Source organism: Rattus norvegicus, chromosome 9 (assembly GCF_021556685.1).
Source record: "Rattus norvegicus strain SHRSP/BbbUtx chromosome 9, alternate assembly SHRSP_T2T, whole genome shotgun sequence".
Taxonomy (NCBI): Eukaryota; Metazoa; Chordata; class Mammalia; order Rodentia; family Muridae; genus Rattus; species Rattus norvegicus.
Genome location: NC_141542.1, coordinates 117,405,036 through 117,430,512, shown reverse-complemented (window position 1 = coordinate 117,430,512; position 25,477 = coordinate 117,405,036). Strand labels below are relative to the sequence as shown.

Sequence of the window (25,477 nt, the reverse complement as noted above, 5' to 3'; positions counted from 1 at the left end):
TCTCTTCCAAAACCGAGGTTAATGAAAAGAAATATGACTTATACCACATTAGGAAAAACCCCTGTTGAGTTTCGTAATTAACAAACTTCAAAGCCAATTTCAACGGAGACCTCTTAGATTAAAAAGATAAGTTGACCCAGGAGTTTTCTTCCACAAAACAGAGGAAATGTAAAAGTCTCCCCCAAATGACACAGAGTTCAACAAATACCCTTCATGCAACACGTGGGGCCAACATTGAAACAGAAACGATTCCTTAAGACACGAACAGCACATGGGTATTAAACAATTGCCTTGAAAATTATTAACACGTCACCATCAACGGCGAGAATACTCATTTTTCTTTTTAATGATTTTTTAAAAATTTAATATATAATTAAGTTTTCCTTCCTACCCCTCCCATGTCCAGCCCCTCTTCCTCCCATATTTGAGGGCCTTGTCTTTAGCCATAGTTGTTACAAGTACATATAAATTAATAAACATAACTATACAGAATGCTTGTTTTAGGTTAACCTTAAAAATACTGAAAGAAAGAAAGAAAGAAAGAAAGAAAGAAAGAGAGAAAGAAAGAGAGAAAGAGAAACATAATCTGAAGGATCCTAATCCTTTTTTCCTTTCTGCAAGCTTTGTATACTAAACTCCCTAAAAAGTGACTTATTTAACATACTTCATATTAAAGTTATGATTCCTGTTTAATCACCTATTATCATCCGTATTGCTAATATCTGTGCGTTATCAGCTTGCTAAACTAGGCTTCCTGGCAAAGCAGTCAGTCCATCAATCTCTCCAAAAGTCGGAGGCAGCAATGAGGTGGGAGAAGGTTTCATCTTACCGTTGATGAGATTGCTCGCGTAGGTTCGTGAGGACATAAAAGTAATATTAGCAGAGAGTGGAGCACAGCAGATTCGTCTCAAGCTCCCGGGGCTTTGAACACATGGACAGCCTTTTATGATTTGTTCGGCTTTTACTTCATGTATTTTCTCGTTCCCTTAGAAATACTTTGGGAATGCATGCTTTATGCCAGGTACTGTGCTAGGTTTCAGAAACTTCCTGGCGTATGATAAAATAGACCCCGGGTCAGATACACAACACTACCAAACTGGTCTCACCTTTTGGAGCTCCCAACTTAATTGGGAATTAGAATAAAAACTGAAAAACAAGCCAGTCAGTCACACTGGGACCTATAGTGAGCTGGATGGGGGAAGAGAGAAAAACAGAGAGAGCTTTCAGTTGACTGACCACCGAATGCTTCTCTGTAGGTAACAGTCCAACCTCCTCAGAGGCAATTGCAGCATGACCTCTTCATAGACAGGAAAAGAACTTTTATTATTTAAAAAAAATATTACACTTTGAGACACACACACACACACACACACACACACACACACAGACACACACAATGAAGAGGAGGGAGAACGTATGCTACGACACATATGTAGAGGTCAGACAACTTGTGAGAGTTGGTTCTCTCCTATCCTGTGGGTGTCAGGCATTGAACTGAGGTCATTGAGCCTGTATAGTGTCTAGAACCTTTGCCCACTAAGCTATCTCTTCAGGCCCTTTCTCTTTTTCATTTACTTTCTTGTGTTTTTGAGACTGAGACCAAGTAGTCCTGACAGACTTGACACCTTGAACTTGAAGCAGTCATTTCCCCTCAGACGCAAGGCCTCTGAGATTTTAGGCCTGTGCCCAGTGCCAAGCCAGAAAGGGAGCTTTTCCTCATATAAAATTTAGAGTATAGCTTTGGATTTAAAGTTTGTTGTTTTATTTCAAAGTTAATAAAATTGTGAAAAAATAATTCTTCCCAATCTTATTCCATGGGCAAAACTAGCATATGTCTTCTTAATGATTTCATGTTGGAAAATATCTCATGTGCTCTGACACATTTGAAAATATATTCAGTTGTCTGGCTTCCCCATCTTAGACCGTTTAAGCCTAAGATTTCAGTTTGTCACAACTCTAAATAATTTTCCCCATTTGCACATGGTTTTTGTTATTTTAGTTTTTATTTTTGAGACAGGATCTTAATGGCCTAAACTCCCTGTGTAGCCAAGAGTGACCTTGAATTCCAGGCTCTCTTTCTTGGCCTCTTAAATACTAAGTTGATAGGTGTGTACCGCCTAAAGAGTCATGTAAGGGGTGTGTGTGAGTGTGTGTGAGTGAGTGTGAGTGTGTGTGTGAGTGTGTGTGTGTGAGTGTGAGTGAGTGAGTGTGAGTGTGTGTGAGTGAGTGTGAGTGTGTGTGAGTGTGTGTGAGTGAGTGTGAGTGTGTGTGTGAGTGTGAGTGTGTGTGAGTGAGTGTGAGTGAGTGTGAGTGTGTGTGTGAGTGTGAGTGTGTGTGTGAGTGTGAGTGTGTGTGAGTGTGTGTGAGTGTGTGTGAGTGTGTGTGAGTGTGTGTGAATGTATGTGCCTGTGAGTGTGTGTGAGTGTGCGTGTGTGACTGTGTAATAGATTAAAGGGTCGTTACAGGTTCCTGAGGTTACACCCGGATGTGATATCTGGACTATCTTGTTGATGCTTCTCAGCGAGTACAACCAGGCTGACCTCTCAGCTGTGGCCTGTGTCACCCAGGATCGACTTTGCTTTTGATGTTTTTTCAAGAAGTGCACAGCAACTGGATTCTACATGCACCTTGCTCTATTCCTCTGCTCACTAGAAGAACCTGGGACCTCTTTCTACCCAGTTTATCCTTTAGATTCAACGCACAATTGTCTTTAAAGATACCCTTCATTTACTTCTTGGGATCACACACTTAGAGAGCTTAACACCCTACCTATTTGAATTCCGTGCATCTCTGTAGTCGCTGGCTATATTGTAGATTTTGAGATCATTCCTTAAACAAACAAACAAACAAAAACAAAAACAAAACAAAACAAAAAAACAGTGTGTAGCTAAGGAGAGGCGCAATCCGGAAGGCAGGATTTGTTCTTCTGTAATTTATTCAGAGAATGTTTACTACAGTCCCTCCCTCCCCCTCCTCCTTTTTTCTCTTTACTATTTTGCTTCATGGATGACCAGGGCATTGCTTTGCTGCAGACTAAGTTTTTGTTAACCCCTACCGTCATCTTCATATCTGCAGTGAGTGTTCACTGTGAACAAACGTGGTAGGCGCCACAATTCCAAATACCTGCTCTTGTGGGACTGCATCTCAACTGAGAAAGGAGTCAATACAGAGAAAATAACAGAGAAAAAATTCAATATCCTGTCCTAATGTAACACAGAACCACAGAAGGGATTATGTATACATTCTGAAGGAGACAGACACAGATGCTGTGAGATCCGAGGAGAGCAGCTGAGACAGGGGATACATCTTTGAGAAGTACGGGTAAGGTCACGTGAGTTAGAAGATTTTATTGGAGGTAATGTTGTCAGGACTCATCTTAAGGAGAAAGAGAGGGGGAGATAGAGAAGAAAGTCAAGGCAGAACCAGAGGATGAAAGCCCATAGCTGCTCTGCTGTGAGCTGCCAGACGAGGAGACAGCCATCCTTACCGGAAATGCCTCCATGAACAGACAACCAGAGCAAACTAGAGCTTAGACTCTAGGCTTTGATATTTGTTACTATGTCAACATAAAAACCCCACCCAGTCAAGCTTTGGTGTTGTTGTTAAATAAACTGCCATCTTGGCCTGTAAACAATTCCCTCCTAGGTAAAATTAGCCTGTCAGAGAGAACGCCCTTGACTTGAGTTTCATCAGCAGCCTGTTGCTCAAACCATTGGGTGTTCCTGCCTATATTACCTTTATTCCCATCAGGAGCAATAGGTGTGGAGAACATGGCCTGCTGGTGAAGAAAAATAAGGAAAGAATTCACCGTTAGGTAGTCGCCAAGATTTTACAAAAGGGTTTTGACAATGCAGTCCAGCGCCCAGGGCAGATGAGGCCACGCTGAGGTGTCTGTGTCTGACACTTTCAGCTGATTTCTCTGGTGCCTTTCAAGTGCACAGGCAACCTTAGTGCCCAGCCTGGCTGGTCCTCTGGGGAATTCATAGTTCCAACTTTCGTTTGCCCCTAATTTAGTAGCATGCTCACAAACTTAAAATGGATTGGAAATAAATAAAGGAACCCAAAGCGAGAGGCTCTTTACTGCTGGTTCTCATTCTCTAAGCATTCCCCATATCTTTAGTGCACAGTGGCACACAGAGGGTGGGGGTGGGGTGGGTGGGGAGGCAGACAGACAGACAGAAGACAGACACAGAGTAAATAAATTAGTATTGTGCTAAGGAAGGAGTAAAGCAAATTGGTAGCCATGAGTCTTTGGTGAAATAATATTCTAGATCTGTAGGGTTGGAACACCTGAGCTTCCAAGTGAATTCCAAAGCTACATTCCCTCTAACATGGGTCATAACTGAATCTCTCGAGAAGGGGAGGCTCACCGGGACAGATTACGCAGCTGGCTCAGTGCCACAAGGAAAGGTCAGGAGGCATGAATCTGAGTGGAAGCTGAGCGTCGTTGGGCCTGCGTTCAAATCACTAAACCCTGTTCTCCTAGCACCCTTACCACAGGTGTCTGGATGAGAGGAGCTATAAGACGCTCAAGAAGTAGCACTGCTGTGAGAATGTCTTTGACTCGTGTCAGATAAATGACTAAATTAGTGCTTCTCTAGAGTAGCGTTCCTCCTGCTAATCCAGTGAATGCTTAGAGGGACCTGTGCTAACAGTCTCTCAGGTAGGTAGATAGATAAGTGGATAGATGGATGGATGGATGGATGGATGGATGATGGGTGGGTGGGTGGATGGATGGATGGTTGGATGGATGGACAGATGGATGATGGATGGGTGGGTGGATGGATGGACAGATGGCTGGATAGATGGATGGATGGATAGATGAATGGATAGATGGATGGATGGAGGATGGATGGGTAGGTGGGTGGGTGGGTGGATGGATGGATAGATGGATGGATGGATGCATTGAGAGGTGATAGGTATCTAAGGGACTTGCAGAGAAGAAGTATAACTCATCCCTCTTGTGAGATGCCAGGTACTCTGGCCTTCTATCTAGACTCTCTTGTTGTTGTCATTTCCATCATTGCCTGCTTCTAGCTGCAGGATATTTTTCTAATGGCTCTGCTCATCCTGCTTTTGCTCGATTATCACTATGAGATAATGCCTATCTGGTATAGGAGGTTCACCGAAGTTACCACAAGGCAGAGGGAGAGAAGCATCCCACCTTTGGGTGTGGACAGCCCCTTAAAGGCTGAGGCCTGGAGTAGGCTCCTTCTGAGACTGGCTGAGACACTAGTTGTTGAGAGAAAACCAGCTTCACTATAACTGCCCAAAGTTGCTCAGTGGCCTCAGACAAATAGCTAACAATGACAGGAATAGTTCCATCATGGCTAGTGATTTTAAAAGGTAATTATCTAAATGCTGTATTTTCCACCTTTTCCTTCTGTGGCCAAGTGGATTTTTTTATTCACCGAGGGAAGCTAAAGTCTAGAGCCCCAGACTGGGAGCTAGTTAAACTGTTTTAAAACAAACTTTCCTTAAACTGAAATGCTTCTTTTAGAGACATTTAAAAATAATATTCCAAACTCCAGATGACTATTATTATTATTATTATTATTATTATTATTATTATTATTTTGCTTATAATTCAGTAAAGACCATTACATAAGGGGTGCTGAAGGCCCTCTGTAGTAGGAACAGATTGTCACTGAACTTTGAAAGTCCAGTAGAAATTTGCTTTCATATCATATAAATGTGTACACAAGGATAATTTTGACCTATTTATTTCCAGAGATCAGTGGAACAGATCTTGCCTTTGTCAATAATTTTTTTCTAAGAACAGTAATTGATCTACTGAGACTTGGCTGCAGGAATTTGCCTACCACATTGTGGTGAGAAGTTGGCCTAAGGGGTAAGGAAGTCAGGTCAAGGGCAGTGTTGAGATGGGCGGAGCCTTCTTTTCCCCTTCACTTTCTTTCTTCAGGAGCTGCCCAGCTGGAGTTTAGTTTCCTTCCTTTACCCTGAACTTTACTCTAATTATTTTTCCCCTACAGCCTCCTGCTGTACAAACCAAGGTTTAACTTAGAGAATGTGTTTTTTAGATCTTTCTTGTTATATTGTGGGAAACAACATTCCTTCCCACCTTCCAGTTAGAATAAAAACTCTCTTCCTAGGGCTATATTGAAGAATCTAATATGTGTCCGCCGATTTTAATGTCTCCAAGGTCTCTAGACCCAGTAACCTCCTTTCCGGTTTTTACATGTGGACCTTGCTCTTGACTCGTCCGTGACATAAGTCCTGAGACACTGTGGCTTCAAGAGGTGAAATGCGTTGGCCAATTAGGCAGCTCCTATGGTTGTTCTTGTGGTGTGAGCACCACAAACCAAACACTGTGACTGAAATGATGTGGCCTTTGGGGTAGGGGTACAGCTCACGGGTTGAACACTGGCTTAACGTGCATAAGGCCCTGAGTTCAAGCTCAGGTCACACAAATTTCTCTCTTAAGTCTGGTCCATAATAGGTGTGAGATATTCTCCATCCTAACTGCCAGATGGTTTTGTTTTTAATAAGATAATTGAGTGTGTGTGTGTGTGTGTGTGTGTGTGTGTGTGTGTGTGTGTGTGTGACAGGTAGCTAGTTGCAAATTATTGAAATGTTATTCTTCCCCAAGAAGAGGCGTAGCTTGTTTTTTTGTTTGGTTGGTCGTTTTACACTTTGTGTATCTGGTAACCATTTTCGGAGACGAGCATATGGTTCTGTTTAATCTCTCTCTGGTTCCCACCACTTCTGTCCCCCACCGTCTCCCCACATATGCAGAATGGATTTTATTCATTCCTTAAGTTCTGAGAGACCTTTCCAGTACCACTCTGGATTTCAATGGGATTTTTTTTTTCTTTTTACATTTATTGTTGAATGGATAGTGCATAATTTTGGCTTTACCTATCTAATTTGCATATATTTGTGTCCTATGTTAAACTGCATGGAAAAGCCTACAGAGAAAAAGCTGTGTCCCGCCAACAGCTAGTAACCTATCTTTTCTTTTCTTTTTTTTTTTTTTCTTTTTTCTTTTTTCGGAGCTGGGGACCAAACCCAGGGCCTTGCGCTTCCTAGGCAAGCGCTCTACCACTGAGCTAAATCCCCAACCCCCTATCTTTTCTTTTAACTGCTCAAACTGAGAGCCCAGGACCTGTGGCAAACGGCTCCTTTGCCCCTTTCATGCTCACACACGTACTCAAGCCTTGAAAGAAAGTGGCTGCCTGAACTGAGAAGTAGAATTTCCCAGATTAACATGGATTCAGAAAGGGAGACTGTGGCCTTTGAAATTACAGTCAGGGGCTGAGTGAAGTCAGACAGAGATGGTAAATGACCGAGGAGCACAGCATTGGACATGAAAATTTGAAAGAAACCAGAACTGAGAGTCCTCCCCTTCTGACAGGCTTTGGGTCTCAGAGAAGATTCGTTTTGATTACCAAGGACTTCAGAGGAGCCTCGACATCCACATTGTTGATGTTTAATGTGGCGACGTGTATACTATCACTAATAGGTGTTTTTGAATAATCAGAGAACTTTTAATAGTTTTTAAGTCCTTTACTTAAGATGCTTTTAAAACTCACCCTTCTGTTCCGTTCCCCAGATTTGCTGAGAAACAGTCTCTCTTATGATCCAAGAGTTCACATTTGGTTTCAGAACTCATCCACCCCCCCCCCCCCCCAACCCCGGTCACTTGGAGTTGAGCTGAGGCATCACGCTAATTTCAAGGAATAGTACAGGTTGTTTTTTTTTTTCCTTATGGAGGAAAATCAAACTGGGTTGCATGGAATTGGAAGATGAAAAACGGTCTTCAGATGCTGGAGCAGAAGCCGAGGTTCTTTAACAGCGTCTTAGCAGTTCCAGTCTCTCACATTAGCTCAAGAGACCCCGTAATGGTAACTTGAAGTACAATCTAGAAAGTGATCCAGTCGTCCTGGCAGAACAGCAGCGTGGGAGTGGGCAGCTCTATGACGTATGGGCTTGGCTGGCCTCGAGCAGAAGATGCTGCCATGAGAAACCTGGGGTCTCATGGGGGTTTGTGTCTAAGACAGCCACACTGTTGAGAGTCAGCGATCCAGGTTCAGCTCACAAAGCCACAGTGAGTTCTAGGCTCGGCTAAGGAGGACCCCTCTGTCACAGACACTCATGTGACTGTTAGCAAGCCTCACTTTCCGGTGCATTTTCTAAGGCTCATCAATTTCTCCTGTTCTCGTGATCATTCCCTGTTGCCTGGGTCCCTCCAGTGTGAGTGTCCCAGTGTGGCACATGGCTTCACGGGTGACCAAGAGAGAGGTCAGCGGCTTTTACAGCACAATCACAGAGGCGACGAGTCCTAACGTCCGCTGTGTCCTGTTCATTAGGGGCAAGAAAACCAAACTCAACCCACCCTCAAGGGACGGGATGTTGGGGGACGGCCTAGAAGCCTAGTGGGAACTCTTGTAGAAGCTGCCCACGTCAACCTGTTGCCAGTGCACGCTTGTTATACATCTCCATCGATAGACCTTTGGTGGCCTGAGATGTGAATATCGTACTTGCAACATTAAATATTACCACTTACAAGCACTAACTCGCGGGCCAGGAGCGCAGTGTCCCTGGTAGGTGCCACATTGACTAAATGCTGAGCCAAGCACATTTGAACACCAAGGCTCCCGGATTGGTTGAACTTTGGGCCTCTGAGGTTATAAGTGAAGTCAGGGCCCTCGTGGCCATAGCAGCATTGTATGCATTCTAAAGCTGGAGAAGCAGAGGGTCCCAGCTTGTCTCCCATTATATATCTTTTGCCTGGTACTTTCCAGGGGCGGGGCTGTGGACAGGTTCATAAAAGAGTTACTGAGTTGGGAGGATGAGGAGCTTTGCTTGTCTTAATGACTCCTCTTTCCCTGCTCCTAACTTCTCAACCCCAAACGTGCCTATCCCTTAGCAAAAGGGGTAAAGGAATGCGAATTTATCTTAACACTTTACTATTTCAAGTTTTCTATTAGAAAGCCTATGTGTCTTTATGAGACAAGTGCAGGGTTATTTGCCTGTTCTGGTGCATAACTCAAGGGTCACCATATCTCTGATTTGGGAATCGAGGGATGGGTGTTTTAATTCTTTTATTCTTCTTGCCCCGACTGACTCCTGGGGACCCATAAAGCTTCTGATCCAACCCCCCGACCCCATAAGAAGCTAGCACCCTGCATGATGCTGGGCCGGCTCCTCCTGTGAGCCTCAGTTTACCACCCGACCACCTCAGCACCCTCAAGTCCAGTTAGTATGTATGCCACATCTTGTGCGCATGCACCGCAAAGGCGGGAACTGTGTCTCAGACCTCTTACTACCCACAGCACCTCATAAAGATGCTGACGCGGAGCAGGGATTGTAAATGAATTCGAAATGGTAGAGGACGCCGCAGGAATATATAATACGCTTTGGTCCTCTTCACCGCCAGTTTTTGGTGTTGACTACGCTTTTTGTTTGTTTGTTTGTTTGTTTGTTTGTTTGTTTTATTGGATTATTTTTTAAGAAGACAGCACAAGGTGTGATAAGTGTGCCTATAGCTATAATTTATCTATAACATTTCATATAGACCTCTTAAACCGAAGTTAGTTGTGGCTCCTATAAATGATGTTTCCCTGGAGTTTGAGGTGCTAACATCCCCTCCCTCTCAACAGTTCTCTTCCTTACTCTTACCAGTAGCTCTGCCTTTTGTTTGTAAGTGAGCTTGAGAGGACGTGATTTCTACATTGATGTAAGGGAACCTTACATATGTTAATTGCTATGTTGTTTTGTGGTTTCTGGTGCTCTGCCCTTGGCCTTCTGTTTCCTTGCGATGAGTAAAACAACCTCTTGTCCTCCAAGAAATGGATAACCATCTGTATTTAAGGTGGAATAATGTATTCACCATCTGAAAGCCAAGGAGTGCGGGGTGCAGAAACCACAAACTTAACATGGAGTGACCTATGGCCTCACTGTTTAAAAACGTTTAATAAATAAAAGGAATCTTGGTAATGTGCTGTATGTTTTCATTTATTTCTTTATTACTGTTTTTAAGGGTGTGTTTGTCTTTTTGTTTTAGTGTGGAAAATTAGGAAGTTGGATGATTACAGCCTAGCAAAGGCTACTTCTTAGGTTGGCCATGCTATAGAGTTATGATTAAATTCCGTGGATAGAGTCAAGCTACTGTACTGTGCACACGAATTCACAAAGTACATCGTGTATGAATATTCTTTGTGCACAAGTCTTTCAGAGGATTAAAGTAAGGACTCAGACAGCTTCACACAGGGTCAGTCCCGTTACTGAGTTACTGTTAGAACTTTCCTGGCGATAGGTGAGGAACCGAGGAGGGAAAGACTGGTGGGAAGCAAGCCTCGTAAGTTCCGTTGTATAGAAGTACATCTGGTATCTTTAGTTCGCAGGAGAAGTCAGTCTATTCAGTAGCCAAGGAGGCTCATGTCCCTGTGTGTGAGCTGGTGAGACACAGCTCTAGTTTCTCTCAGATCTCATCACTGGCTTCTGTCTAGTTTCTCTGATACATCATGCAATCACTTAATGTCCTGGATTTATTTTTCTTAATAAAAGTTTGAAAAACATCCATTAAATAAACACACACACACACACACACACACACACACACACACACACACACGACCCAAAACCCTCACAAAAACAACTATACATTTGACACTGCTTTGAGCCTACCTATCTTGAACTATCATGTTAAAATCAGTCACTCGAATGTGGCCCAAGCTCACAGAGTTTGAAGTGTGTGTGATGGCAGTTCCCCCACCGCCTCTCGTGACTAAGACCCCAGGGGCTTTGTAAGGAACTGGAGTCACCTGCGTGTGCTGTATTTGTGGTTCGTGCGTTTGCAGAATAGGTTCATAGGAAGCAAGGCCATTTCCTGGATCAAAGCAGAGAGCAAAATATTGTGCCCTAAATAACACACTAGTTACTGCTAATGTCAGTAGGGGGAGTCTTCCCAACTTTGATTTAATGGGAGCCTACGGCCAAGCCAGCTGTTAACAGTTCTTAACTGCTTGTCAGGGGGACCAAGAGAGGTACAGAGGGCCAGAAACATCTTTTCTCTGTAGTCTGTCTCAAGAGTTCCAGCAGGTGTTGAACAGTGACAGTGGTGGTCCTTGAGTGTCTGATGTCCTTTGGCTGTTGGACGATTGAGTTCTGCAGGAGATTTGCATGAATCTGTGACTCCATAAATAAGGAAGTTCATGCAGAAGTTTGGAGCTCCTCTCTTGACTCAAAATGAGCAAAAAAAAATTTTTTTTGAGCTCCTCATGAAGAATAACATGAAGGTAGAAAAGAGGGGAGGCATGTGAAATGCTGGCTCTCTCTCTCTGTCACTTTCAGGATTACCCAACTAATTTTAAGCCATGTGCATTTTGATTGATGTCAGCTGCCTTTTTCTGAACAAAGAAACTACTTGAAGCAAGTCCCAGGGAAGGAAATATGTGGCTCTCATTTTTGTGATTTTTGTCATTTCTAGAGAACACTAGTAAACGCGTGTGGCTGTTGATGGTCTGACCGCTCTCCAAATCCTTTTGACATCACTCTGCGAGTGTACCAAGCACAGATAATCTTAAAAAGTAGGGAGAGTTTATGGTCTTATCCCGAGGAGGAGAAAGGTCTCTTCCTCAGATGATTTACAACTTGAAACATGTTGCCATGTTTTTAGTAAACCTACTTTATTAATTTCATCCTTCTCTGTGGAAAATTAAAAGAAGATAAATGCACTGGTACAACGCTGTGCTTTCTCAATAACATATTGTGCTTACAATACCATTGTGGACTTGCCGGGCTCAGCCAGTCATATAGAAAGCACAGACACGAATCCCGGGGAAAACCTCTAATTGAATTACCTGGGGAGCACTGACAGGCAAGCTTTCAGGACAGACAAAGCCCTGCCTTCCCCAGCAGAAGTAGGTCAAGTTGAAGTCCTCCTTGTAACTTGTCTGTTACTGGTTTTGACAGCACTCTCACTGTGGGGATCCACTAGGCTCTTTCTCCTGTGGTTGAGCGGCTGTTCCCGAAGCAAGAGAGTTGAAGCATTATCCTCCCGATTTAGGGAAAATTGATAGCAGATCAAGTGAGGGGGAAGTGCCTTTGAAATTGAAGTCCTAAGCATTTTCCTATAGATTACCACATTCCTGCGTGATTCTTCATTTATTGTTTTGAGGGAAAGGAGAGAGAGAGAGAGAGAGAGAGAGAGAGAGAGAGAGAGAGAGAGAGGAATATGAGAGTGACTCCTGTAGCATTTAGCTCAGTCTGGAAAGTATCATTTGTTTTAACTTCGGGACAAGATGCAGACAAGCCTATGTCCTGCCAGAGTATGAGTGGAGCATTGATTTGCATGTGTAAAACAAGGAATAATGAGTTGTTATTCTTTCCCTTTTCTTTCGCCCTCTCTCTTTGCCTTACCCACAGCCTCTGCAATCCCAGACAATGGAAGAAGATCCTGCCTAAAGCTCAAAGTCTTTGTGAGGCCAACAAGTAAGTTCCTAGAAAGAGCTTCCGAGGGTCCCCATCACTGCGCATGCTTCTTCCTATGGTCTGGTTCACAGCGGTAAAATTTGATTTCACCTTATTTTATTTTATTATTATTTCTTTTTTTTTTTTACTGTCAAGACTTGTGTGATCCCTGTTATGTATATCCACATCCACATTTGAGTTTTCCCATCGTATTTCCCCTCATTCTTCACGATGCTTTTTTTTTTTTATTTCATGGATCGAAGTACCCAGCAGTTGCTAACTTGTTGTTTCTCCAAAGACTGTTGTCTGTGCACAGCAAACGGGAACGATACTGGCACATGGATACGTGCCCTGGATTGTTTAAAAAAAAAAAAAAAGCAACCTCTTCATTGATAAAAGGAGACGATAGAGAGAAAGAAAAAGGAGGAAGTGGGGGTTTAAGGGTGTCCTCACTAACATATTTGGCTGTTATCTCTATTTCCGTTATAGACAGCTGTATGAAAACTATAGGTGTTCATGATCGTGTTTTCGATGTTAACGACAAAGTAGAAAATTCATTAGAACCAGCAGGTTAGTATGCTTAGAGAATCTCTTGTTAACCGGCGCGTCTCTCTCCCGATGCTTTCGTCCTGGTTCTCCTTTTCTTCCTCTCTGCATGTGTGCATGCGCCCCTTGTTGTTTCCGCTCCCGCCCATTGCTAGCTGCTTGCTAATATTACTTATCTTCTATCTCATTCTTCCAGTATTTTTTTGTGTAGTGCATGCTAGACAGAGTACAACTTTTCTTTCTTGGACATGGGTCCCATTGGAAGCAGTTCTTCTAATATTAGAAGCCCTACCAGAATACTAAAATCCCACTGCCTCCTACCACATCCTCACGCGTGTCGGTGGATCACGGTGCACAGTAAGGCCAGGTTTCATACCAGATAAAATATTTCTATGGTACATATTTATGAAATTTTCTCCCCCCCCGCCATATCCAAATCCACGGATAAAAGCAGTAAGACCACTGCACAATATAGGGACTGATTTGACATCTTTAGTCTTCTCTAGCACTTATGTGCATCAATGAAATCTAAAAATAGTGTTTCCCTTCAGTATTATTTACCTATTGTTGATAATGGTTGATCTGGAGACGTGCAATCCTGTAGCCACCACAATTAGACACAGGATCTCCTTGAGCCGGAGTAACCCTTGAGTACAGACAAAACAAGCTTTAAAGATATATATATATTTTTTAATGCCACTGACATGCATAGTCAAACTTCCTCAGTAGGGTGAAAAAAAGCAAAGGGCCCAACCATATTCATTTACTCTGTGAGTTTGAGGCTACCTTGGTCTACAAAGTGAGTTCCGGGACAACCAGGGCTAATCACAGAGAAACCCTGTCTCAAGAAAAAAAAAATCATGTAACCACTTAGAGTGTAGCCTACTGTGGATGGTGTAGACTGGGAGGAGCCGTTCGTTTGCTTATGAATTTATGCTGGCTTTTGAACACAACCAGACCCATTCTGTTGGGTGGCAGGCCAGTTTGTAGAAGCTCCGGTCTTCCTTTCTACCATCCACTTACGTAGATCTTAACAGTTTTCTTCATCCATCTCTCATGACCATCTTAGAGCTACAGAGAAATAAAACCATTTCCTCCTCACCAAGAGATGTGAGTCCCTTTATGCATATGATAAAGTCTCCATGTCATTTGTTTGTTTGTTTAGTTTTGTAGTAGGACTTTCCTTTTGTTACAGTTCTGGAAACTAGAGAGGTTTTTAGTCCACTTCATCCTCTGAGTGTTGTTATGGGGATAACAGTCCATGAGCCTTAGGGAAACTTAGCCTGAGTAAGTGCCCATGTCAGGACATACGATAGCTTTATTGCCATAGATGCCAGGAAGAGTCAGGCCTCCTCCCCCACACACTAGTGTCTTTTTCTTAAGGCAGGCATAAATGAGAGGTGTGTACAATGAGATTCGGAGGCCTTAATGTCTCCCCAGAGATCAGTTGGCCGCTTTAGACAGGAGTAAGAAGTGAGTGCTGATAGGAGACATTTTAATTGTGTCCTGAAAAACCAGAAGCATTGCTGTGATGTTTCAAGGGAGCAGACTTCAAGCTTAAGGACATGACCACCACTGGGGCAAGTTAAACAGGAGCTCTTTCGAGCTATAGAATCTGCATTCTTCTTCCCGTGGACACAGAAACCTGCCCAGGCCAATCAGCTAGTCAGAATTAATATCCTTGGCTCTCACTGCAAGGATAATAGTAACAGCCTCTCGCCCCTCCTAGAGGGACAGATGTTCAGAGAAAACAGTGAACTCCCTTAGCTTTGCTACTAAGTCATGAGAGAATGACCAGCAGGTTAGGCCTGCTATAAAGTTGCCCAGGACTATAATTTTGATGTTCATTTTCCATAATTTTATTTTCCAGGGAATGTCAATTGCCTCTCTAGTGTCTAGAGATATGAGAGATTTCATGTTTCTTGTTTCTTTCTCTTTTCTTCCTTCCTTCATTTCTTCCTTCCTTCCTATCTACCTACCTTCCTTCCCTCTTTCCTTCTTTCCTTCCTTCCTTTCTTCCTCCTTCCTTCCTACCTACTTACCTACCTTCTTCCCTTTCCTTCTTTCTTCTTTCCTTCCTTCCTGCCTTCCTTCCTTCCTCCCTTCCTACCTACCTACCTTCCTCCCCTCTTTCCTTCTTTCCTTCCTTCCTTCCTTCCTTCCTTCCTTCCTCCCTTCCTTCCTCCCTTCCTACCTTTCTACCTACTTCCCCTCTTTCCTTCTTTCCTTCCTTCCTTCTTGCCCTCCTTCCTTCCTCCCTTCCTACCTACCTACCTCCTTCCCCTCTTTCCTTCTTCTCCTCTTTCTTTCTTTCCTTCTTTCCTTCCTTCCTTTTTTTTTTCCTTCTGATAATAAAGAAGCATACTGAGGCCAATTCTGTTGCTAAGAAAATCACCTTTGAATTCAACTAGTGATAAAATGCAAACATCAAAAAGCTCTCACACATAAGCGTATGTCAGTGTCTTCTAAGAAACAAGGTCTTCTTCCTCCTACAGAACTTGGAATTCACAGTGTCCCCAGATCTATGATCATACAACTAACTGATAGATGCCTGAAAAGTTTTGGCAGGATGTAGGTTAGTGGATGGGTGGGTGTGTGTACTTAAGAGACTGCCGGGGCTGGGGATTTAGCTCAGTGGTAGAGCGCTTACCTAGGAAGCGCAAGGCCCTGGGTTCGGTCCCCAGCTCTGAAAAAAAAAAAAAAAAAAAAAAAAAAAGAGAGACTGCCGGCAAGCATCCTCACTAACAGGTGAGGGGAGCTGAGTCACAATGCCCAGAAATACGAATGTGTTAACAGATTTGAGTGTTTCTCTTTATTTCCTAGAAAATTCCAGCCAGTCACAGTTGGCCGTTCTTTTCCCACTCTGTTGACTCTTTCAATTAACAGTGGTCTCCTTTAGCCAGCTCTTGATGTACACACAGGCTTTAGGGACCCAGCGAGCCTGAAAGGTTCTACTGCATGTTCTCAGTGATGTGTTCTAATTCACCTGTCTGTGGAATGCATCTGTCTTTATTGTTTGCTTGCACACGCTGCCTGCCAGTTTCCTACCTTCAGGGATACAGGATGATCTCAGGGCAGACATATGCCACGTTACATGCTCCAAAATACCATTAGTGTTCTCAGTTAGCCGCTGAAACCCCTGTGTGGCGGAATCCTGTAACTAAGAGGCAAGGCTCCATTTGGCTTCTAAAAAGGAACATTTTCTTCTGCCAAGCCACACTCACTACTACAAGTAGTAATAAGCTCTCATATGTAGGTTTAATTTCCATTAGGAGAGATTTTTTTTTTCTACTTAGGAGCTTCAACTTAGAATTCTGAAATTTCCTCCCAAGTTATCCAAATGATGTCCAGTTTCTTATTAAATGCCAGGGGTAAGGGGTGCGGGTGGCGGTGGTGATTGTATAGATTCACCATCAAGGATCCGTTTTAATCAAAGCGTGCCTTGTAGAATCCCGATCACGAACATCATATTGTAGGAACAAGACCATGCAGTGGGTCTTCTCATTTGAGGGAAACACAGGGAAATGTGGCTCTCCCCACTGAGCAAACGTACCCTTATCATGACGTGTGTGGTAGGTGAATATATGTGAGGCTAAAGTAATGGACCCCACAGCTCTCAGAAACGCTGATTCCAAAGGTTATCTGCCACGCAAGGTTTGAAAGGTCTATTCAAACGTAACTTCACTTAGAAGAACACCAGTCATTCTGCAAAGTTCCTTCACTGTACCCTGAGCTGAGTGAACCTGGAACGATGGTTAGCTTTGCCGAGCCACTGCAAGGGGTGTAAAGTGTCGAAGCCCCACCCTGCATACTTGCCCCTAGCATAGAAATGCAGCTTGGCTGTCTTTTAACCAGACATCGCCGGGCTTCGCCAGGTGAAAGATTGAGTGATATATTGTTCAGGAAGGGTGGAGAAGAACCCCAGTAGGTGATGTAATTTCAGGTGTATAAATATAAGTGATGTTTCAAAATGAGCTGTGGAATCCTCAGGGTTTATGGTTCCTTTATAATTAAGCCTGAAGTGCTCCATTGTTTTGATTGACACCATATTGGTGCTCTTAAGAATGTGATTTGGATTTTAATTTCAGGGCTATTAGGGGCCTTTACTTCTGCCTCCTGTTAACTACAGATTTAATTAATGCATTGCCAGGGTTGGGAAGGAGCAGAGAAAGGATGAGGGCCCACATGTATTCCTACGCTGGGCGGGATTTACCTTCCTGTTCTCCATCCCTAACCTTTTTTTAGTCTCCTAAGCTAAAAGCAATCTCTCTGGGTTTGCTAAAGTCCTGGAAAGGAGAACAGATTTAACAAAGGGCTGCTGGGGCTCCTCCACGAAGACCCACTGAAATGACAGGATCCCCTCTCGGGCAGAAGACTTAATTCCGAGAACACACGTCACTTAGTTCACATGGGACGTGATGGGGATGAGTGGAAACTTCTAGAGAGTGTGAGCCAGAGAGAGAGAGAGAGAGAGAGAGAGAGAGAGAGAGAGAGAGAGAATATCCCTCTAGGACAGATAATAGAGAGTATGACTCTCCCCAGTAAGAAAATGTACCCTTCATGTGACATTCATGGGGTTAAAGTAACAGACAATCTATTAAGAGGCACAAAGTAGGTCACCAAAGGGTGTCAGGGATCATCTTGTGGGGCCTTCATATTTGAGAACAAATATTGGAGTCTCACTTGTTACTTCTCTCTCTCTCTCTCTCTCTCTCTCTCTCTCTCTCTCTCTCTCTCTCTCTCTCTCTCTCTTTCTCTCTGATTGACCAGTCAGCAGATCGCAAGTAGCAATTCTTGCGTCCCCAGGGGAAGTCCCCCTGATGCCGAAAGGAAATCTGCTCAGAGGCCAACTGTCAGCTCCAAAAACATGTCCAGAGGTCATCTGGGCTAAAAGCATAAGCCAGACCAGACGGGAGGAAGGAGATGGGCCGGGCACATTAGAGAACCGTACGGCTCATGGGCAAGCCTCCAATCTATCTTTGGGCACTAATTACTGCAAAGTTCCCATTTCGAAGTTAAGCCTGTTAATCATGCAGATCGGGGAGGCCATCCAGAGTCAGAGGCAGCCTCGTAGAACACTTTACAGCTAAATAAAAGAAGCTTAACTCACTTAATCCATTTTATTTAGAGGGAAATTTGCATCCACACTGATAATTTATGTGCCAAGCCTCAGTCTGATAAAAATAAGAATAGTCAAGTTCAAGTAATTTAATCCGGGAGATGCAGGGCCTGTAATAGAAATAGCAGCGTAATTGATTCCTAATTGTAGGCAGCCCAGTGGGTACGGGATTTCTGAAGTTTCCTGGGTATTATAGATAGTTTATTTAAAACACTGTTGTCTTGACATTTAATATTTCACATCTGAAAATACACATAGGCAGCAACAACCAAACATTCAACCTCGATCTCGTGGGATGCCTAGAAGGAAGAGAATGAGCCACCCAGTCTGGTTAACCACTAATATGCCCACATAACTCTTCCCTTCCCTTCCAGTGCCTTACTTCCTCTCACAGTACTTCAGTTTTAAAGGTGCTCTCCACAGTTTGTGCAAAGTGCATCTGACTGGTAGCAAACCAGAGTAGCTTCTGCAGCAAATATTATACGGTGGTGTGCACAGTTTTCCCCTTGGTTCTAAGGCAGGGTATAAATATTGTGAAGGAAGTCCAATTTTCCCCGCCTCTCCTTTGTTTGCTGTAAATAATGAGTGATTATGCAGACATGAAAGTCAATGGTGGCACAAGGTTCATTACCCTACTTTGCAGAGGGTGGCGAGGTCTGTTAACAGCAGGCTACTGCAAGAGTGTTATTAAGGATGTGAAATCTCATTGGAATGTGTGCTTTCTATTTGAACAGATGACACCGTACATGAGTCAGCCGAGCCATCCCGCGGAGAGAACGCGGCACAAACACCAAGGATACCCAGCCGCCTTTTGGCAATCCTACTGTTCCTCCTGGCGATGCTTTTGACATTATAGCACAGTCTCCTCCCGTCACCTGTCACAGAAAACATCAGGGTCTTGGAACACCAGAGATCCACCTAAACTGCTCATCCCAAGAAGGGACTTGTTATCGGTTTTTGGCAGATGTCAGATTTTTGTTTTCTTTCCTTCCGCCTGATTTTTAAGCAACAACTTGGGGTTGTTTGGGGGCGGGGGCTAAACTAGTTGCTGCCCCCTTCACCCTGCCCCACCCCCTAGCCCTTGCCCTTGACTCCTCTCAACCCCCTTCCCAATTAAATGGAGTCCAGATAAAAATGCCAGATTGTCGTAGTGACAGCAGAGGGTCTTGGCCTCCTGTGCATTGTCCTCTAGAGCTCACCTCCGTAAGCTCAGGGTGTTGACCGTATGCACACGAGAGAAAATATGGGCAGATGCTGCCTGTAATGTCCAGGCCCAAGAGGGGTGGCCTCTCCTATAGAATACCTACGCCTTCACAGTCCGACAGGAAGGTGATTGTGTGGAATGTGGTGTTGGCCCGTCAGGTCCAGAGGGGCAGAGTTAAGAATAGGCATAATATTATACCACATCCTCTAGGAGTGTAGAAGTGAGCAGGCTTCTCAAAGGTCCAGATACTAGTTTTTATTTCATCAAATGGGACTGTCTTGAAGCATTTTCTTTTTTTCCCCAGCAAAACTTGGGCTGTGTCAAAGAAGCCTCTCCTCCCAGAAGGAGGGTTGGATGCAGGGATGCTAATACAGAGGAAGTGCGACACTGAGAAAAATGAGCTGTTACTGGGGGTGCGAGTGCCTCTAACTTTTTAGTGACTGGGCAGTGCATACCCGAGGGTTTATTTTTTTTTTTTCCTTTAAATACAGTTCACCATGGTGCTACAACTTTTTTTTCTTTTTAGGAGTTCAAAGAGGCATTTTTATGAATAAAGTGACCTTCCCCAAGGCTGCCAAGCCAGGGTTGATGAGTAGAGAGTAGAATAGCTTTGGCTACTCCTCTGGGGACAATATGTACAAGGAAAGAGAGTCTGGCCAGAGGAGGTGCGATTTGGCTTTGCTGGAGCTCCAGTGTGCTGTGGCCTTTCCCCAACTCCCACCCCGATACCCACGTTCTGTTCCGTGCTCCGTGACTACAAGGGGACTCAGACACAAACCCTGTCACCAGGAGAGTCAGTCAGCACTACTTGGGAGGGCTAAAGGGAAATTTGGAATAAAAGTTCCAAAGTTTGGAATAAGAAATTCAAGTGTTGATTTTTATCTCCTTTCCCTTTCTGACACAGCCTGAAGCGTAGGGGGAACACATGTTTGTTTATCTGTGGGATATAAACAAGATGGAGTCCCAAAGACTTTGACAAAATATTTTTTTAAAAATCCACTAGAATAGAAAATACATTATTTAGATATACTTTATGCTGAGAGCGAGTATATATATGCTTGTCCTATTTAAACTTGTGAGGAAAAAGTGGTATCCCTTGATACATTTAGAAACACAGGGGGTTATCTTGTTTCATAGTAGGGTTGGGGCAGAAGAATGAACACAGAATGACCCTGTTTTTAAAGAACCTTAGCATGGCCAAGGGGGCAGTTACAGCCAATTGCGAGGAAACACAAGCCGTGGGGTTTCCCCTCGTGGGGTGTCGAGAATTTCAAATCCCAAAGCCTAGACAGGGAATAACGTAGACCAAGGAAAGGCGACCTAGCCTACTTTTGCTATTGTACGACATCAACAGAACCACGCCTTTGTCAACAAGCAAGTCAGTAAATGCAACGATCAGGTGATGTGGAAAATTGAGGGCATTCCAGTTTAAGACAAAGAATAAGGATTTTTTTTTATATATTCGTTTTTAAGATGTATATGTAAAAAAAAAGAGTTCACATTATAGATGGACTTCATGAATCGGAAATTGCTTAGAATTGTGAGTGGTTTCAAACTAGAAAAATATGTGAGTGGAAGGCAGCTGTGAACGAACTGCACCCTAGAGAGTTGTACGCACGTTGGAATGTAAGCTGGGCTTACTTACCTGGTCCCTTTGGAGTAGAGGCGACTGGAGTCTGCTCTCACCTGAACCATGTGACCGGAGTCGCCAGCCTCAAAGATATATAGTTAGTTCTCTTCCCTCTTCTCCCAACACCCGAGACCTCTCTGGAGTTGCAGAGTCTCATCACAGAAGGCGCCCGCCATTTCACCGAAACGGAACTTCAAAGCATTGGATTTCTTGGCCTTTATTTATCGCTCGACACTCTCAGTGATATCCAGATATATTCTTTTCATTAATAGTTACAGGTTTGTGGGTTAGTGGGATTTCAGTAAAGGGAGAAAAAAAAAATCCCTTCTAAGATGGGTCAATAGAACCAAGATAAAACTGCATGTTACTACAGTCAAGGACACCAAGTGATCCTGTGATGATTCCAGTTAGTCCTAAAGGCATTAGCAGTACTAATGTCATTGTAGAAATGGTGAGTTCTGTGATTCTAGCATTTGTCTCTAACAAATGATCAAATAATTCCTCATGGCCCTCTCTGCCATTGTCTTTCATTTCCCACTGTGCAATTAGACCCTTTTTACTTCACTGCCGTGCCACCGATGATTAAGTTAAAAAATGAAAAAAAAAAAAAGAAAAAAGAAAAAAAGAAAAACCTTCCACGCCAGTAGACAATATGCGTTTTACCTGTGACATAACCTTAGCTAATACGCTTGTGCAGAGTTTTCAAGACGATTGGTGTCAGACAGTTTTTAATCTTGTCCAAAAAATAATAATAATAATAATAATGCGCTGGTGGCTTTTTGTGGTGTTGTTACAGTCCTCTGTGGGCTTAGGATGTCGGTGCAACTTGGTAGTTGGTTTAATTTTAAAATCAATGGAAAAACAGGAAGGGCAGCCCTGGAGCCCCTAGCCCCAGTTGGTCAAACCCCAGCGACCTTTGCCCCTGGTTGCCAAGGGCTTTGCAACATGAAGCAGGGAATAAAGATCTGTCTGTTTAGTGGATACTGTGTATCCTTTAATAGACCAGGTAACAGTTCGTGTTAGTTTTAGACTATTGTTTTGTACTGTACTTTCTTGGGTGGCAGAGGAAAGAAAAGTTAAAATGTTAAAAAAAAAAAAAACTGCGTTCTTTAATTCTGTATTATTAGCGACCTCTGTTGTATATAGTGTTTGATAATAAAGTATTAATTTGATTCTTATGTCTTTTGTAAGTGAAAAACAGACTTTCAGGATACAAAACATGCATTGAGGCTTTGAAACATCCAATGTATACATGGCTGAGAAGTCACAAGTGACTGGAACTCCATACTGGACCACTCCATCAGCTCCATCGTCTTGCGAAAGACCGGAAACAACAGGACTGCATTGATTGACATTTTTGTCCTCAGTGTTTTCAAGGTCTGATGTCGGAGCACTGTGGTCCTTCCCCTCACCCCCCAAGCATGTGGTTTGAAAAGGTTTAGATGACTTAGAAATGGTTCTGTACTTTGGTTTGGTTTTTGTTTGTCATTCTCCCCCGGAAAGTCTTGTGAGTATCACGTGCGGCTCAGACTCAGGATGCAGATCAGTCCCTTTTGGAAGGCTCAGTGGGGCTGTTTCCCTCTCTGCGTCTTTGTGAAAGGAAGAGTCACAGTACCTGTGGGCTTTCAGGGACTCTGTTTTTCTCCTGTGCCTTAGCAACGGCTGCAGCCATTTTATTAGTTTCACAAAATTAGAAAAACAGTTTTAAACTCCTCCTTACCATTCATTGCTCTCAGAGTTGTGGTGACCAGATTTTTTTCTTTTGAAAACCACATCCACCACCAACACCCCTATTTGCCTCTCTCTCCCAACCCCCAACTCTCTCTCTCTCCTCTCTCTCTCTCTCTCTCTCTCTCGCTCTCTCGCTCTCTCGCTCTCTCGCTCTCTCGCTCTCTCTCTCGCTCTCTCTTGCTCTCTTGCTTTCTCTCTCTCTTGCTCTCTCGCTTTCTCTCTGCTCTCTCTCTCTCTCTCTCTCTCTCTCTCTCTCTCTCTCTCTCTTACCCCACCCCCACATTCTATTTTTCCTCAGAGCCGTGAATGGGCAGGTCTGTCTCTGGTTTGGCACCGCTGAGTTCTTCCCACGCATTTGCCCCAGAGCTGCTCGGATGTGAGACGAAATCTCCCTACAATGGGCTCGCTCCCATTGTTTGTACAGTTTAATAGATGCTGCCACGTTGGAGGTTACCCATGAGTCAGAAATCCGTTTTCCATGCTTACTCTTGACACCGCATTGAAGCCACTCACCGTGTGTGCGTCTGGGTGTGAAGTCCAGCTCCTTCCGTGCAGCCCTGTGCTTGGACTCCCTGCCTTGCTGTCCTTTGCACCTCTCATCGAGTGCTGTTTTGAAATGCTGACATTATATAAACGTAAAAGAAAATGTAAAAAAAAAATTAAAACACACACACACAAATCCATACGATCTGTATTTGTATATACACGTGTCCGTACAACTATACCTAAATAAAAATTAAAGATTTTCATCATTTTAATTGGAGCCCTTCTTCTACTTCTTTTTCCTTAAATTATACCTTTATTTCAGGGGCTAGCTATACTCTACCATTTTTTTTACAAACTTTCTGTGGACAGAAAGGATAATATGACACAGAGAAGATCCGGGAGGAGCAAAGAATGCAGTGTACAAACAATAGCACATTTATTCTGATGAGATAGTCCAACTTCTGCCTTGTTGGCATTCGAACCTTAAAGCAGGCAGTATGACAAGCCTTGTATCTTAAGCGATGTAAGCACATGAGGAGTACACACATTACACGCATTGTGTTTCTAGTTTACATCTATTTTTCTATCCCATCAAGTTAAAGGCCAAATAACCATTTCCTAGCCGTCATCTCACACTTCAGAAAAGGTAATAGAAATAATTGTTCTGTTTCAGTAGAGCCCAAACCTCAGTTCTCACTATCAAGGAAGAATGGCCTTCCTGGGTATGTCCGCGGCAAGTCACATGGTGCAAGTCACGTGGTGCGAGTCCCGCGGTGCGAGTCCCGTGGTGCAAGACATGTGATATCTTCACCACCCCCACCCCACCCTCCCCCGACCCCCATTCACGGATCTAAATGTGGCAACATTTTAAAAGTGACTTGGGTCGGTGTGAAGTCCACTTTGCCTCAGTGATGTTTTTGTCCTTGAGGACAACACCAATAAAAGTGCAGTCAGAAAAGTCCATCTGTAGAGGGAAACCCAGCAAATGTGTGATGTAACTGACAACCTCCTATACTACGGAGACTTGGCTTTAATGACCTGATATTAACATTAAGCTCGTCAAGAGCTTCTTACGATAATTATTCGGCAGGGTACTAAACGCTAATAGTTTACCCTGACTTTTTCCTTTCGATAGACATGACAGCTTTGCAGACCGAAAAGCAAGACCATTTTTAGTAAGATGTACTGGGCTCTGTATGGGACATTCCTAACCAGAAGAGCCTTATTTTATTATCACTGCCATCTTCACTCACCATCATCACCCAAAGCACTGAAGCAGTCAGGATGTTCTCAGTGCTGTATGGGAAGGTCTTCACAGTCTGTACTTGCCGTGTTTGCAACGTGAGCTGAGGCAGGCTTTATGTGCAAGCATACAGATGATCGCGTACCGGTAATGGTATAAAATTCGGGCCTTTATAACATGCGTAAATAGCTGGATGACTTTTGTGTTCGAGTTGAGTGAGGGAAATTGGGGACTTTAAGATTAGGAAACTCAAAGGAAATCATATAAACAATGGTCGAAATGAAGTTAGGAACGCCTTACAAAATTCAAAACTTGGTAAGTGAAAAGCTACTGTCAGCTCTACAAGAGATGGCATCATGGGATGGCCTATCACGGCTGCCGTGACACTGCCTGCAAACGTGAGAGAACCCAAGACAAGATGAGTGTCCCTAAACAAACTCTGAGTGTGTTGGTTCCAAGAAATTGTTGTTTCTTCCCCTAAGGTTATGGGGCCATTGGAAAAGGGTGACAACTTCAGGTCCCACTTTATGTAGGTCTTAGCTGCTCCTGAATCCATGTCTGTATGTTAAACAGCTCAGGATCCCCACGAAGAGGAAGGTTACACATGCATATGTATGCACACAATCATGGTGCACATGCGCACGCACATGATTAAGGAGACAAAACACAGTGTGAAACATGTAAACGGATGGGCAATTTGATCATAGCTGTGACTTTCAAGTGAGGAACACTCCAAAGAGAGTGTTAGCCACACTAAAGGCAAAGCGAGCTGGACCAGAGACGGCAGACCAGTGAGCAATGATGTCACAGGAACCACACGTTTTTGTCAAGAGGGCATTTGGAATTTGGAGTCCTTTGAGATACTCAATATAAACACTCACCGACTATTTAACATCCAGATTGCCATGCATTGTGTAAATAAAGGACAAAAACATATCAGAACCTCATATCTCATGGGAACAAATAGTAAATATAGGTGCTATGAAAATTCAAGTGTTTCCGAGAAATCATTCATTGATCACAACGGTTTCATAGGAACTGTTTGTAAAACAGCTTCTTAGAGATTTCTTGCAAAGCTGTATC

General features: G+C 43.5%; 1 protein-coding gene across 10 annotated transcripts in view; it reads left to right on the top strand.

Moving 5' to 3' along the window:
- Efna5 (ephrin A5) overlaps positions 1-23,423 on the top strand; it is a 279,914-nt gene extending 256,491 nt beyond the window's left edge. For 4 of the 10 annotated variants that reach the window (NM_053903.2, NM_001433799.1, NM_001433801.1 and 1 more), the window contains exons 3-5: positions 12,391-12,456; positions 12,925-13,005; positions 18,835-23,423. In NM_053903.2, coding sequence (NP_446355.2) covers positions 12,391-12,456; positions 12,925-13,005; positions 18,835-18,956 — 269 coding nt within the window. In that variant the 3' untranslated portion in view covers positions 18,957-23,423. The remainder of the gene's footprint in view (positions 1-12,390; positions 12,457-12,924; positions 13,006-18,834) is intronic. The other 6 variants (XM_087564419.1, XM_087564416.1, XM_087564418.1 and 3 more) reach the window with 3 other exon arrangements.
- The last annotated feature ends 2,054 nt before the right edge of the window (positions 23,424-25,477 follow it).